This window comes from Setaria viridis, chromosome 4 (genome assembly GCF_005286985.2).
Source record: "Setaria viridis chromosome 4, Setaria_viridis_v4.0, whole genome shotgun sequence".
Taxonomy (NCBI): domain Eukaryota; kingdom Viridiplantae; phylum Streptophyta; class Magnoliopsida; order Poales; family Poaceae; genus Setaria; species Setaria viridis.
Genome location: NC_048266.2, coordinates 33,609,298 through 33,624,649, shown reverse-complemented (window position 1 = coordinate 33,624,649; position 15,352 = coordinate 33,609,298). Strand labels below are relative to the sequence as shown.

General features: G+C 49.3%; 3 protein-coding genes across 4 annotated transcripts; all 3 read left to right on the top strand.

The window, feature by feature from the left end:
* Positions 1-338: 338 nt before the first annotated feature.
* On the top strand, positions 339-3,176 carry LOC117852561 (aspartyl protease family protein At5g10770). Its single transcript, XM_034734688.2, has 2 exons — positions 339-726; positions 1,614-3,176. Exons 1-2 carry the CDS (start codon positions 564-566, stop codon positions 2,948-2,950), a joined length of 1,500 nt encoding a protein of 499 aa, XP_034590579.1. The 5' UTR covers positions 339-563; the 3' UTR covers positions 2,951-3,176.
* Positions 2,997-5,143, top strand: LOC117852562 (uncharacterized). 2 transcript variants are annotated; one of them, XM_034734689.1, is made up of 8 exons: positions 2,997-3,139; positions 3,452-3,604; positions 3,728-3,874; positions 4,005-4,175; positions 4,263-4,323; positions 4,408-4,493; positions 4,600-4,689; positions 4,816-5,143. In XM_034734689.1, exons 1-8 carry the CDS (start codon positions 3,089-3,091, stop codon positions 4,876-4,878), a joined length of 822 nt encoding a protein of 273 aa, XP_034590580.1. In that variant the 5' UTR covers positions 2,997-3,088; the 3' UTR covers positions 4,879-5,143. The 2 variants fall into 2 exon arrangements, with proteins under 2 accessions (XP_034590580.1, XP_034590581.1); XM_034734690.2 differs by having other exon boundaries at positions 2,999-3,139; positions 3,447-3,604.
* A 4,999-nt stretch (positions 5,144-10,142) lies between these two features.
* Positions 10,143-15,348, top strand: LOC117852566 (65-kDa microtubule-associated protein 1). The gene is made up of 10 exons (XM_034734693.2): positions 10,143-10,398; positions 11,728-11,813; positions 12,021-12,224; positions 12,543-12,800; positions 13,191-13,406; positions 13,514-13,669; positions 13,760-14,071; positions 14,327-14,414; positions 14,597-14,745; positions 14,843-15,348. The coding sequence occupies exons 2-10, from the start codon at positions 11,742-11,744 to the stop codon at positions 15,146-15,148; spliced, it is 1,761 nt and encodes a 586-aa protein (XP_034590584.1). The 5' UTR covers positions 10,143-10,398; positions 11,728-11,741; the 3' UTR covers positions 15,149-15,348.
* The last annotated feature ends 4 nt before the right edge of the window (positions 15,349-15,352 follow it).

Here is a 15,352-nt window from a genome sequence, read left to right as displayed (position 1 = left end):
GGCTAATTCGCGAGACGAATCTAATAAGCCTAATTAGTCCATAATTTGACAATGTGGTGCTACTGTAGCTATTTGCTAATGATGAATTAATTAGGCTTAATAGATTCGTCTCGCCAATTAGCCCAGAGTTTCTACAATTAGTTTATAATTAGCTCATGTTTAGTTCTTCTAATTAGCATCCGAATATTCGATGTGACAAGGGTTAAACTTTAACCCGAGGATCCAAACACATCCTAATTTTAATTAGGGCTATCTGTCAGGAAACGGCACTGAACAAAACAAACCCGATTGTTGAAGCGTTGTCTGTCGATCAGATTGAACTCGCGACCTGCAGAGCCGATCGATTTGCCCTGCACTCGCCGTCGCCCCTGACTGAAGAACAATGCAAAAGCAGAAGCAGCAGGAGCTCAGCTCTCCAAATTAGACCAACCAGCTGCCGTGCGCAGAAACCACAGATCATATCGTATCCCAAAGCCCCGGCCTATATATACATCGTGGTAACGAGACGTGAGGCGCATGTGCTCCCTCCACTTCTCGCCCCAGCCACTTGCCGCGGCGTCCCCATGGCCGCCTCTTGCCGCCCCAGCCATGGAAGCTTCTGCCTCCTGCTGCTGCTCCTTGCTGCCGCTGCTGTTCTTGGAGCGGCAGGGAGCTCCTCCCATGTGCAGCTGAGCGCCGAGTCCCTGCTGCTCGCTGCGGACTCATCGTCTTGCCCCACGCCACAAGGTTAATTTGATTTGCTCATCACAGTGGTTAATTTACTGCTGATTCTTTTTCTGCTGTTGGTTAGTGAGTTCATGTACCCTGCTCTGCTGCATCCCATGCTTCAGTCTTGGATTCATATATGGTTTATGTATATACCACATGGATAAGAAAATGTATCCGAATTACTGAAGTTGATTAAACGGCAAAGCTACAAACATTTAAGTAGCAACCTCTACATGTGAAACTTGAGAAGGCATGCGCTATGTGAAACTTGTGCTCAAGTTACTCTCCATCAGCAACTTCACCATGCTTGGCCACATGAAGAATCCGGGGCCATGCACGCCATACATACCTTAACCTCTGAGCTCTGACATGTCCCCCCAAATATTTAAAAATGACAGAGTGAGAAGTCATGGCCATAGTAGAAACAAAATAGGCCATCCTTTTTGCTATGCAGGTGAAAAGTTCACTAGCAGTAACTTTCGTAGTACTTAGTTTTGACCATTGACGTAACAGGGAGTCGTCTACTTCAGGGCTTGTAAGGTTCACAGATATTGTGCTGAAACAGAGTCCCCTTCGTCGAAATGGGCAACTAGAAGCTAAAACTATGGCTAAGCCCGTACAAAATAATGAAAACAGCCCGTCGCTAGATACAAGAGCACCTTTAATTATCTGAAAATGATGTGTGTGTTTTTCTTTTCCATTTTTGTTACACGAGTTCTCTGGAAATGAAAACTGATATCCACAAATTTTCCACGGGATAAAATTGCCAAGTTATTTAAGCTGTTCACTCAAGATTTTATTCTAAAAAGAGTACTGGTTTGCAAATTATTCTCTAATCGCAACTGAAAGTTTTGAACTTCATTCTGAATTCTCAAATCGAACTGAACGTCTGTCTGAAAATTCAGGGCAACAACATGGCGGCGCCTCGACGGGCACGAGGATGCCGATCGTGCACCAGCACGGCCCGTGCTCGCCTCTGGCCGACAAGCGCGGGAAGGCGCCGTCCCACTCGGAGATCCTCGCCGCCGACCAGCGCCGCGTCGAGTACATCCACCGCCGCGTGTCCGAGACCACCGGCGGGGCGAGGCCGAAGCGCGGCGCGGCACCGGTCCAGCTCCGGCCCGGCGCGCCGTCGGCTACCACTCCGGCGTCGTCGGCGTCGTCCTACGCGACGTCGGCGAACCTCCCGGCATCGTCCGGGCAAGCGCTGGGCGCGGGCAACTACGTGGTGACCATCGGGCTCGGCACGCCGTCGGAGCGGTTCACGGTGGTGTTCGACACCGGCAGCGACACGACGTGGGTGCAGTGCCGGCCGTGCGTGGCCTACTGCTACCGGCAGCAGGAGCCGCTCTTCAGCCCGGCCAAGTCGTCCAGCTACGCCAACATCTCCTGCTCCTCCTCCTACTGCGACGACCTCGACGTCAACGGCTGCGACGGCGGCCACTGCCTCTACGCCGTCCAATACGGCGACGGCTCCTACACCGTCGGCTTCTTCGCCCAGGACACCCTCACGCTCGCCCACGACGTCGTCAAGGAGTTCCGGTTCGGGTGCGGCGAGAAGAACCGCGGGCTGTTCGGGCGGTCGGCGGGGCTGATGGGGCTCGGCCGCGGCAAGACGTCGCTGACGGTGCAGGCGTACGGTAAGTACGGCGGCGTGTTCGCGTACTGCCTCCCGGCGACGCCGTCGGGGACGACGGGGTTCCTGGACTTCGGCCCGGGCGCGCCGGCGGCGAACGCGCGGCTCACGCCGATGTTGACCGGCAGCGTGCCGACGTTCTACTACGTGGGGATGACGGGCATCAAGGTGGGCGGGCACCTGCTGCCCATCCCGGGGTCCGTCTTCTCCGCCGGCGGCGCGCTCGTGGACTCCGGCACGGTGATCACGCGGCTGCCGCCCTCGGCGTACGAGCCGATGCGGTCGGCGTTCGCCAAGGGCATGGACGCGCTGGGGTACAAGAAGGCCCCCGCGTTCTCCATCCTCGACACCTGCTACGACCTGACGGGGTACAAGGGGAGCATCCCGCTGCCGGCGGTGTCGCTGGTGTTCAAGGGCGGCGCGTGCCTCGACGTCGACGCGTCGGGGATCCTGTACGACGTGGACGTGTCGCAGGCGTGCCTGGCGTTCGCCGCCAACGACGACGACACCGACGTGGCCATCATCGGGAACACGCAGCAGAAGACGTACAGCGTGCTCTACGACCTCGGCAAGAAGGTCGTCGGCTTCGCCCCCGGCGCTTGCTGATCCGGTGGTCCGGCTCGCCGGTGGAGTGTTAGTACGTCCGTGATTTCTCGAATAACTAATTATTCGCCTGCATCCGCTAAGCGGTAGGCCATCAGCGTTGCGGATGGAAGATTATCCTGTCAGTAACTGTCAGATGGTATGCTTCAATTGACTGACACGCAGTCGTCTCTGGAATCTGGATTGCACAAGGTGTCATTCTTATCCATCTTTCAATATTCATCCTCAATACACATGCGCCTTGTGCCACAAGACACAATAATCAACAAATTTGCTTATGTGGCTCGGCGAGGGGCCTTGCTTAAAAAGAAAAAATGGGGGGAAAAAAAGAAAAACATATAATCACTGGAGAAGAAACGGATGGGAACGGGCCATGTGGAGGTGGGCCGTTTTCGCCCCGAACGGCCCATGTAGCCGTGCTGGTCCGAAACTGAATACCGGGCCCGACCATTCGGGCCCTCTATATAGGCATTATAGCCCGATCCTTTGTCTCTGTCAGTGCAGCGGATAACGTACTCTGCTCCGGCCATGGCTTCCTTCGCCTCCCTCCGTGGCGCCATCCTCCAGGGCCCCCTCCTCGCGCCTCGCCTCGCTGTCCGCCGCGCGCCCACGGCCAGGCGCCGCGCCGTCCCGGCCAAGATCTCCTGCATCGGATGGGTACGTGCTCTCTGTCTACTTCACCCTGCCCCGCTTCTCGCGGCTGGACTAGCCCACGCCGACGACCACCTGTCACTCGTCTCTTAACTGGTTCTTGGTTGGCTCGGGTGTCGCCGGCGGCAGGACCCGGAGGGCATCCTTGGCGCGCCGACGGGCGGGCACATCTCGCGCCTCGAGTTCCGCCGCCGCCTCGAGAGGGACGCCGAGGCGCGCGAGGCGTTCGAGCGCCAGGTGCGCGAGGAGAAGGAGCGCCGCCGCAGCGAGCGCGAGGTAATCCCAGCAGCCCGAGCCGTGCTCCCGTGCTGCAGGGCTTTCCCTCGAATGGATTCCTGATGGCATGAGGTCGTACTATACTCCTTGTCTTAAATGCGCGCGTGGTTTCCGCCTGCTGCTAGGATAGGCGCGGGTGATCCCGGACACGGACGCCGGCCTGGTGGAGTTCTTCCTCGACACGGAGGCGCGCGAGATCGAGGTCGAGATCGGCAGGCTACGGCCAAGGCTGAACGAGGGCTTCTTCAACCATGTCTCGCGCGAGATAGCACAGATCAAATTTGCAGTCACCAGAACGGCGGTATAGTGTCCTTGCTTTCGCAACCTGCAAAATCGATTACCTAGTTGATGATCCATCTCTGCTGACATCAGTTTGTGTACGCTACAGGAGATGGAAGACAGATTGATTGAGTTGGAGGCAATGCAGAAGGTTCTTCTTGAGGGAGTTGGTCCGTTAAATCCTGCAGCAACATTACCAACTCAAGTGTGGATTGAATACGTATAACTGTGTTTAACTGAAACAACTCTTGCAGAGGCATACGACAAGTTGCAGAATGACCTTGTGACAGCAAAGGAACGGCTAATGAAAATTCTGCAGTCCAGTGATAGAAAAGCGACAGTAAGATCCATGAAAAGCTAGAAGAGTCTTATGCTGTTTTTCATTGGTAACTTATTTCACGCACCTATAAATTTGTAACTGTTGTTAATTAACTGGTCTGACACAGTTGCTTGAAATGGTTGAGCGGAATGAGCTGAACATTTCCATACTAACACTTCTTGATGAGAATATAGCAAGTGCAAAGACAAGTAATCAGGTGCTGCAGTGTCTTTGCTTTCTATGAATTTTACGGGATAGATAGCAATACTGCAGGTCTTTGCTCATCTACTCTTGCAGGTCTCCTGTGTCCTAACTTTTGTATTTCCGTTGGTCTACTTTGCAGGATGAGGCTGTTGCTTTCATGGAGAACGTGCGATCATCGATCGTGAAATATATAACAGTATAAATCTTGTATGTATTTGTCAATGGTGCATTAATTCCAGGATTTACTTATCTTTGCAGTACAGTTTTGTAAACATGCCATGAGCATGTAATTTACAAAGGATGTCTTGTGGACGTGGAAGCTTGAATTAGTGTTGGCTGTATTTAGTTGATCTTTCATATATGCTCAAATCATCAGCATCGTTAGTGTAACTGGTAAAGAGAAATTGTGAGACCTTATACCTGTACTACCAAGAAATAATGCAAAGTTTGAGCTCTTTTTTTGTTAATTTTATTTCCGATGGATTACATAATTTGTTGAATTTGTGTTTTTATGTTTCTATACAAGATCAGAATGATCCTCTTTATTGAATTCATATCTTAAATATAATAGTGGAACAACGATTTCTATATTCGATCTCTTGCTGAGAATGTTTAAAGAAGTGATTATAGTTAGCTGTAAGTACGAATCTTGTGGCACGACTAAGTATATGGAAAGTTCGCGTTATCTTTATTTCTTTGTATTAAGTATTAAGAGAAGGGCACATAGTAAATGTTTAAATTGCGTTTTGGGGTCCATATGTAACCCCATATTAGTATTTTGCACAATTGACGTTGGAGCTCAAACAATGCTTCTGAGTGCCAGAGAACAGCAACCAGAACGCTGCAATGCTATCTGTTTTCATTCTTTTTTTTTTTGGAGAAACAATGCTATCGGTATTGACTTCTTGTTTTCACGGCCTGGTTGCCTGCCAAGCTCTACCAAATCCCCTGGTTCTGCTGTGATGGCCTGGTAGCCTGATTAGGTTCAAATTTTTACCATATTTACCCTCCACGACTCAATTCCATCTACTCACAAGGTAAGAGCACCCCTTCAATTTGCTCAGCTTCGTCCTGAGAATAGCAGGAAAGCATGCTTCGGGAGCTTTTTTGTTTCTTGTGTCATTGTGTGGGATCCTGGTATATGCTGCATGCATGCTGGCTTTACATTGATGCTTGTCAAGTGTTGGAAAATGGCAGGTTTTTGCATCCCGTAACCAAGTCAATTTTGCCCATCTCTGTGTGTGTTACCGATGGTTGCATTTTCAGTTTGAAGTCATGTCATTTTTCGAAGTCATATTGCTCACCTACATGTGTTTATTGATAGTTTCATCAGCTCATTTGTTAATTTTTGAAAGAAAGAGGACTATACTAAAGATGAATCATGGTACATCCACAGATTATATGAATAAACCTGAAAAATGAAAGAATTACATTAAACATCCTTCAGGCTGTTCCCGCTTTAGTTTCTTGTCCCCGGTGATCTCTATTACCCTTCACGTCATTGTGTTGAATAGGACGAGACGATGAGAACATAGAAGCATTGGATAACTTTTTCTTTCTTTTTCGAGAATACGCAGGAGAGCTGCGCATCTAAGAAGAATAGAATTGTTACAACACGGTCCTTTGCGGTCGCCGCACACACGCATATTACATTGCTAGTGGACTATACGGCATAAGATTCAATCGGTTGACTGGGGTAATTAGCTAGGTAGCTAAACTAAGGACTACTTGCTTGGTCTCCCCGTCCTGGACCAACAGTTGCCGCCATTGGCCATCCTGCCGCCGCCATGTATTTATCCAGAGGTGTCCTTCCCTCACGACAACGGCCTCCACCATCCGTCCTGCAGCTTGACTTGGGCAATTGTCAAAGGTTCGGTTGTTTCTTTCCTTCCACAGACTCCAAGTGACTAGCATGACGATCGAGTCCAGGCCTTTCTGTTTCAGTGAGTCGTGGCCTGCTCTGAAAGACAACCACCAGTCCAACAAGGCTGCCTCTCCTGGTGGTGACTGGTAGGATAGCCCAATCAAGATCAGGATGGCGAACCATACTTGCCTTGTACAAGAGCAGTGCACAAACAGGTGGTCCACTGATTCCAGTTCTTGGTCACAAAGCGTACACAGAGCTGGATCCTGCAGACCATGCCGGTGGCGGTGGTCTGCTGTCCAGAGACGGCGTCGGACGGCAAGCCAGGCGAAGAACTTGACTTTCAGTGGCACCCAGGCTCTCCAAATTGGCTTTGCCCCTGCAAATCGAGTTGATGACATCTTCTGTCCCTGGCTGCAGATGAACCGATTCAACTAGCGGCCACAGCTGGAGGTATTGCCCAATGGCTTGCACTGTTAGTAATCCGGTAATATCCAGAACCCATTGCTTGTCAATTGAGGCTTCAGAGACCGTCCGTCGCTTCCGGACCCTTGGCCTGACGAGCTGACAGAGGTCCGGCGCAATGGCGCATGGCGAGTCTGAACCCATCCATCTGTCAGTCCAGGATAGGGCCAGTCGCCCGTCGCCCACCCTTATGTCCATTGATGCTTGGAACATGTCCTGGACGTGCTTATCAACGCCAAAGTCGAGCTCTAGGTGTCGCCATGGTCTTGTTTCATCCATTCACTTTAACCATAGCCAGCGGAGGCGTAGGGCGTAAGTCAGGGACGCCGAGTCCACCGTACTCTGGCGGTCTGCAAACAGATGTCCAGGCCACCAGGCATTGCCCACCGTTGGCCTTCTCCTTGCCAGCCCACAAGAAACCTCTCCTTCTCTTATCGATTTCTTGAAACACCCAGTCAGGTATTTTGAGGGAGATGATGGTATGAATGCATTTGGAGGACATTACTGCTTTGACGGTCGTCAGCCTCCCAGCCATGTTCATCAATGGCGCCTTCCATGTGGGGATGCTTGCGCTTACTCTGTCAACCTTTCTTAGGCGGCCGACAGTGAGTGGCAGGCCCAAGTATTGGATAGGGAAGTCAGAGATTTGCGCGGGGAAGAGCTCCCTGACCCTGTCAATGTCCTCCTCTTCGCATGCGATAGGCGCAACCAGGCTCTTCTGAAGGTTTGTTCTCAATCCCGAGCAGTCACCAAAGAAAGTCATGATTTCTTTGGTGGTGATCAGATCTTGCACCGTGGGGGCGATGAACAGCACGACTTCGTCAACATATAGGGAACACTGATGGTGAATTGCTGGGTTTGCAGGTGGAGACAGGACGCCGCTGCGGGCTACTTGTTGGAAGAGCCGGCGCAGAACTTCCATGAGGAGGATGAACAGCAGCGGGCCCTCTCGCATTGTGAATCAATTTACCGGGCTCTCCATTCAACAGTAACCGTGTGGAGGCCGAGGAAACCAGCATTGAGATCCAGTCCCGCCAACGAGTACCGAAACCAAATCCTTCCAGAACTTGGATGAGGAAAGGCCATTCGACCGTGTCAAAAGCCTTGGATATGTCGAGCTTGAGTAGAAGAGACGGCTTCTTCTTTCTATGCAGCGTCTTTGCCGCCAGCTCCAAGAATTTGAAGTTGTCATGAATGGAGTGCTTCTTGATGAAAGCACTCTGATTAACATCAACCATTTTCTCCAGCTCTGGTGCCAGTCGGTTCGCCAGTAGCTTTGCCACCAGTTTTGCAAAACTAAATGGTTAAGTTGTTTAACTCGGTGGACTTGTTGTATTCTCTGGAACCACTCACCTTCGTGTGAGTTTGCTAACCAAACTAAATGGTTAAGTTGTTTAACTCGGTGGACTTGTTGTATTCTCTGGAACCACTCACCTTCGTGTGAGTTTGCTAACTCGATCCTGTTCACGTGGTTAATCGGATGAAATCCGACGGCACTTCGTGTTAACTTGGCTTAGGCATGGGTGTCACATGTTAGGCGATTTAACCCTGTTTAATCAAGTTAATCCGAAGTGGATCCGCCACACCATGGTCACAATTTTTTCCCCACGTACAGAAGGAAGGCTGCCCAGATGTTGTTACAGTACCTCACCCCCTCCGCGTTGGCCTAGGCTAGCAACTTTATACAAGTAAAGTATAGTAGATCACTGTTGTCACAGTGTCGTCTCGCCGACGCCCTCCGCGGTTGAGTCCACAGTCCAATCCAACTGACCAGCTCCTCGTCCCCATCCATTCACCATGGCGGTGGCGGAAGAGAAGGTAGCCCACACATCGTCCTCTTTCCTCTCTTGGCGCACGGCCATGTCTCCGCCTTCCTCCACCTGGCCAGCCTCCTCCACACGCGCCGCCTGGGGCTTGACGTCACGCTCGTCTCCACCCCGCGCATCCTGGGCTCCCTCTCCATCCCGTCGGCACCCTCTCCCCTACACCTCCACGCGCTTTCGTTCTCGCCTGCCGAGCACGGCCTGCCAGACGCCTACTCCCTCGTCGACATCCAGTTCGGCCAGTTCATCACCTTCTTCCAGGCCTCCAAGTCGCTCCGCCCCACGTTCGAGGAGTTCATCTCGAGCATCGCTTCCCGTTCCCTGGTCTACATCGTCTCGGACGCCTTCTTCAGGTGGACAGTCGACGTCGCGCGCGCGGGGTGCGTCCCACGTCGTGTTCCTCCTGGGCGGCGCGTTTGGCAACACCGTGTTCTTCTCCGTGGGGAGCACCTCCCGCACGCTCACACGATGGCCGACGAGTTCCCGCTGCCGGATTTCCCCGACGTCATGCTCCATTGCACACAGATCCCGAGGTACATGCTCGCAGCGACGGGGGCGGACCCCTGGACGGCCTTCTTCTAGTGCGTCATCGCCTCCTGCCGCAAGACCGACGCACTCCTCGTCAACACCGTCCAGGAGCTGGAACCCTCCGGCCTTGACATGCTCTGGAGGAGCTTCGGCGCCCAGTGGCTGGACGCACACCCGCCGGCCAGGGCGTGCTCCAATTCTTCATCAGCGTCGGGCAGGGGGGTGCATGCCGGCGGGTGGAACGATCGGAGGAAGGGGAGATGGCGGCGGCGGCGGAACAGGAGATCGTGAGGGAGGGGGCGGGGCGGCGGCGGAACAAGAGCTCGCGAGGGAGGGGGCGGCGGTGGAACAGGAGATCATGAGGGAGGTGTTGGTTTTTTTCCCTCAAAGCGGTACGTGTAAATAGCGGCATTGGTGGGTAATTTCCACCAAACTCCAAGAGAAGGTATGACACTAGTTTTTAAGGAATACCCTTTAAGGAGCTCTAGAAAAATCTTGGAGTTATCCCCCAGATACATTTTTTTCCTAAAGTTGGTATAGTTGGAGCTGGAGGTGTTTGCAAAGATGAATCTTAAGCGGAACTGTAAAAATTGGAGCGGAGCGGTCCGCTCTGAGTACTATGCGTTTAGTGCTCACGAAAGTAGCCAGCCCTACTATCTTGGCGTGGGCAGCCCAACCCAGCCCGAAACAAACGGTCTTATACTCCTATGGCCAGCCCAGCCCGGTGTGTCATTAGCTGGGCTGTTATTACTGGTCCCAGTTTCCGGACCCCATCCATTTCTTCACATCACACACCGCCTTTTTCGGCGCTCCCCGTCAACCTTCCTCTGACTCCGCTCCACTCCATCCATCCCCTTCTCTTTCTCGGCGGCCGTCACCACCGCTCCGCGCAGGCACTCGCAGCACAAGCAGACAACAAGACAGAGCGCCGCCCCCGAGTCTCCGGCGAATCCCCTCCCCTCACGAGGTCTCGTGCCCGAACAGGAGGAAGAGTCGGCGGCGGCGAGAACCCTAAGCCCCAGTGGCAGCGGCGGCCAGCAAGGTGAGCACCCCCACCGCCATTACCTCCTCCCCATGCGCCTGGCCTGTCTAGTAGCGGCGCTACCCCGGTTCTTCGTGCGTGCTCCGGCTCCGCGATCTCGTCGCGAAATGGGGTGTTTCTTGGGGGAGCGGGGGCAGGAAGACGCCTTCCTCTTCGTTTCGGGGTTCTTGCGTGTTTCTTGCCTGGTTCTGCGACGGATTCCCGTGGGGTTTGCGCGGGTTTTGGGGCTGCTGGCGTGTTTCTCGGTCTGTTCCCGAGCGCGGCGGTTGTGTTGTGTCTTGGATTTTTGGTCGGTCTGTCGCGAGTCTGATTGGCGGTTTTCCAAATTTCAGACTCCGATGGTTCGATTGGATCTTTCGTGTTTGGGCATTTTGGTTCCGTGAATCTTCTGTTGGCTTCAAAATTGTTATGCCCCAAACGCCATTTTTGTTTTTTTTTTATCGTGAATCTTGTAGCTTGATGTGGCAATGTCTGGATGCCTCAACATTATCAGGTCATGCGTAGGTAAGTTATTGGAATATATGCTTGTAGTCACGCGAGGCAATCTTTTCGTTTCCTTTCTTTTGCCTTTTGAGGGTAGGTCGGTGAATGTCGCTAGTATCCTACCAGGCTCTTAAATGATGATTCCGTAGAAGATAAGATGCGTTCTCTGTACATTTTTGTTCTTTTCTGTTGGTTAGGTTGGAGTTTGGGTCCTTATGGGAATATATTCAGCACTGTTTCTGTACCATTAGTCTATTATTACTTAGCAGGCAGTGTCCCCATAAGGTCAAGAGGGCACAGTGAATGTTATTAGGTGTTGACATCTGTTTGTGCATTTATTCAGGAAATTTTTTGCTGAGGAAGGCAGCCGATGTATTTAGTTTTTTTTAGCATTTCCTGACTGTTTATAAAGGTGTACGCAAGACTAATTGTTGAATTTTTGGTGTGTCATAGCCATGGTATATTATTGCTAATTTATGTTTTCTGTTTTGTTTTGTGTGTGATATTGCCGCCTAAGTGATTCAGGTTGAATTCTGAATTTCTAAAATAGTATGAGTGCCTTTTTTAGTTTATAGGATCAATGAAGTCAAGTTTTAGTAGTGCTTACTGTATTAAGAAAAACTACGAGTGTTTCTTCAGCAACCATAATGAATTAACGATTCTTTTGGTGAAGTGGTTTAAAAATTGCAGCATATTGTCTTCCATGAATTTTCGTAACTTAATTGGTAGATGGATTTGATTGGGTTCTGCTGCTTTCAGATTTATACACATTTCATGAGTCATATACATACTTTAAATTTATGCTGAATAATTTTAACATACATAATCGCTGTCATTGCCATGCAGATTATTGAGCTAAAATGGGAGTGGCAGGTCACAATGATCCATTGTTGGGTGAAACAACATGTGGGTCTTTGCTTCAGCAACTTCAGGTGCTTTGTTATTTTTGGAATAGTTCAATGCTCAAACAGTCAAACATTAAATGCAATTATCCTTTTATTTATGCTTGCTGAGGCTTAAAGCAGTGGCAGCATGAAACCATTCAAACTCATAATCTACATCAGCTAAGAATTTAGATTCTGTTTCTACAGGATTGGGTAGCATAGCATTGGACAAGTGACTGATATGTGTTATTTCAGGCTATTTGGGATGAGGTTGGTGAAAGCGATGAAGATCGCGACAAGATGTTACTTCAGCTAGAGCAAGAGTGCTTAGATGTTTATAGGAGAAAGGTCGATCATGCTTCTAGCTCCAGAGCACGTCTCCTTCAACAGCTTGCCAACTCCAAATCCGAGCTGACCAGACTCCTTTCTGCATTAGGAGAGCTGTCTGTTTCTGGCATTGTAAGTATCTGGGAAAAATATATGATTGCAGTGACCTTTTTCTTTGAAAACAGAATACATTGCCCTTAGAAGTTAGAACTTATAAATGAAATTGTTGCATGATAGACTACAATGTGTAACTGAAATAGATTACTGGGTTGCTTAAAAGATATTCCTTTTCATTTATACTGATCCCTGTTTTACCAGATTCCCCAGTTTAGAATTATATAGTCGGTTGACAGATTGCTGGTTTTATATTTTGGTAGATTTTATCTTCATCTTCAATTAAAAATTGTTTTATTAATATAGGGCCCATGGCTCTTTGCTCCTAATTTACAGCCTGACAAGACAACTGGTACAATCAAGGAGCAACTAGCAGCTATATCACCATCCTTGGAACTACTCTGCAGGAAAAGAGATAGTAGGGTAAAAGAGTTTGCTGACGTACAACTTCAGATTCAGACACTACGTGGTGAAATCACTGGGAATTTACAGTCTGGTGAACTCTTGGAAACGCCCCATGTCAATGAGGATGATCTTTCAGTAAAGAAATTAAATGAATTTCTTTTTGAACTACAAGCCCTACAAAAGGAAAAGGTTGTTACTAATTTCATAGTTTGCTTTGCTTTGTGCAATCCTGCAATTGCTGTTTTTAGTTAAAGCGCCTATGCTGCAACCCTCAAACCCCAACCATGATAGAGGGATGATAACTTTTGGCATAACACAACTTTGCAAATTTTATCTGCTGAACTAATTATCTTCATATGCCAAATTGAATAACTTGACATGTCTCCGCATAAAAAAGAGAACAACTTGACATGTCCAATTCCACCATGGTGGTGTATTCTAAACACTGGCATAATGTCAATAGTATACTGAATGTGATAGTATACTGATACAGCTGATGATCATCTTACTAGTATCTTTTTAGACAAATAAAAATCAGTGCACTCGAATATTATTTCTAAATATTTTTCTGCATTGCAGAGTAATAGGCTCCACAAGATTCTCGAATCTGTGAGTTCAGTGCACGATCTCTGTTCTGTACTCGGCATGAATTTCGTGGGCACAGTTACTGAAGTTCATCCTAGCCTTGATGACTCTGTTGGTGTTCAATCCAAGAGCATCAGTGATGAAACTTTATCCAAGCTGTCTAAAATGGTGATTGGACTTCAAGAAGAAAAATCAAAGAGGTTTGCAAAGGTAAATTTGCAATGGGGTTCTTGATCTTGATTATCCATTCTTTTCCAGTCTCTGATATATTGCTTACTTTGTGGATACTATTCCCGGTTATTGATACGCTTTTTCAGATTCAAGCCCTAGCATCCCAGCTATCTGATCTTTGGAACTTAATGGATGCCCGGGTGGAGGAACGCCAACCTTTTCATCACATCACATGCAATATGTCCTCAACATTGGATGAAGTGACAGTTCCAGGAGCTCTGGCTCTTGATGTAATTGAGCAGGTTAGAGAGTGGTTTCGTTTCAGTGTTCCTTGGACATTATAAATAGCGTGCTGTTGTTTGCCTGCTACTGATTATTTTTGCACTTTCAAGGCTGAACTTGAAGTTGAAAGGCTCGATCAGCTGAAAGCTAGTAGGATGAAGGATATCGCATTCAAGAAGCAGACTGAACTTGAAGATATATATGCCCGGGCTCATATTGCAATAGATACTAGTGCTGCCAGAGATAGAATAATGTCTATTATCGAGTCTAGTAGTTTTGAACCTTCGGAACTACTGGCCAATATGGAGAACCAGATACTTCAAGCAAATGAAGAGGCGTTAAGCAGAAAGGACATATTGGAGAGGGTTGATAGGTGGATGTCAGCTTGTGAAGAAGAGAGCTGGCTTGAAGACTATAGCCGGGTATTTAAATTCTTTCTGCTACTTATACCGCTTATTCAGTCTAGTGAATTGTCTCATGGAAGATACACCAAGCTGCGTTTTGGCTCCTGTACATGTTGCCATACTTAGAAACTGATTTTTTGTTGTTATATAGCTGCGTCCTTAAATATATGACGCTTAGGACAAGCAAATTATTTCATTGTAGGTAGTGATTTCCACCAGCTTCTCTCCATGTTCTATCACAATATTCTGACATTGATGCTTTTTTAATGGCAGGATGATAACAGGTACAGTGCAACTAGGGGTGCACATCTGAATCTGAAACGTGCAGAAAAGGCTCGTGTTTTGGTCAATAAAATTCCAGGTACGCTCCGACCATGAACATAATTCTTTGTGTGCAAATCAGACCATGTTACAGAGGCGAGTAAACTCTTCTTTACTCTTGCTGTTATACTCGCTTACATGACATTGGAATTTTGTAATACAATGTCCTTCATAACCTGAGCTAACTTTTCATTAATACCTTTGATGTTTTCATTATGCTAGCTATTGTTGACACGCTGGTTGCGAAGACCCAGGCTTGGGAACAAGAGCACGGCATGCCGTTCACCTATGACGGCGTTCCTCTCCTTGCAATGCTGGACGAATACAAAATTCTGAGGCAGGACAAGGAAGACGAGAAGCGAAGAATGAGGGTATTTATTTATTTCTTACTGTGTACTTGGTTGCTTGTATGAATGGTTCCTGAACAACTATCTAATCCATATTCTGCACCCCCTCATAACCTTTCAGGACCAGAAAAAGATAAATGATCAGCTAGCCGCGGAACAGGAGAAGCTGTTTGGTTCGAAGCCGAGCCCAGCGCGGCCCCAGTCCTCAAGGAAGGTTGCTGGCGCCCGGGCAAACAGTGGTGGTGGTGCAGTTAATGGCACGCCGGTCCGGAGGCTGTCGGCCCTCCAGAGCGGTGGCAGGACCGCAAGCCGGGATGGGCGGAGGGATGCGAGCAGGCCGGTTGCTCCGGTGAACTATGTCGCCATCGCCAAGGAGGACGTGGCCTCGCAGGCGTCCAGCAACCACACGGGGCTCTCCACCCCCTGACCGTGGTTGGTATAGGTAGCAACCATTGTGACGGAGCTAGAAATATACCAGTGCAGTAGTCAGGAGATATAGCTGCGCCGGATTGGATTGGTGTGGAACGGTGGCGGCGCTGGGTTTGGCCGCCGGTGCTTCTTCTCCGGCGACGTTGGTGCGGTGTAGATCGGATGCAGTTGATATGGAATGGAAACAGATTCACAGTATCAC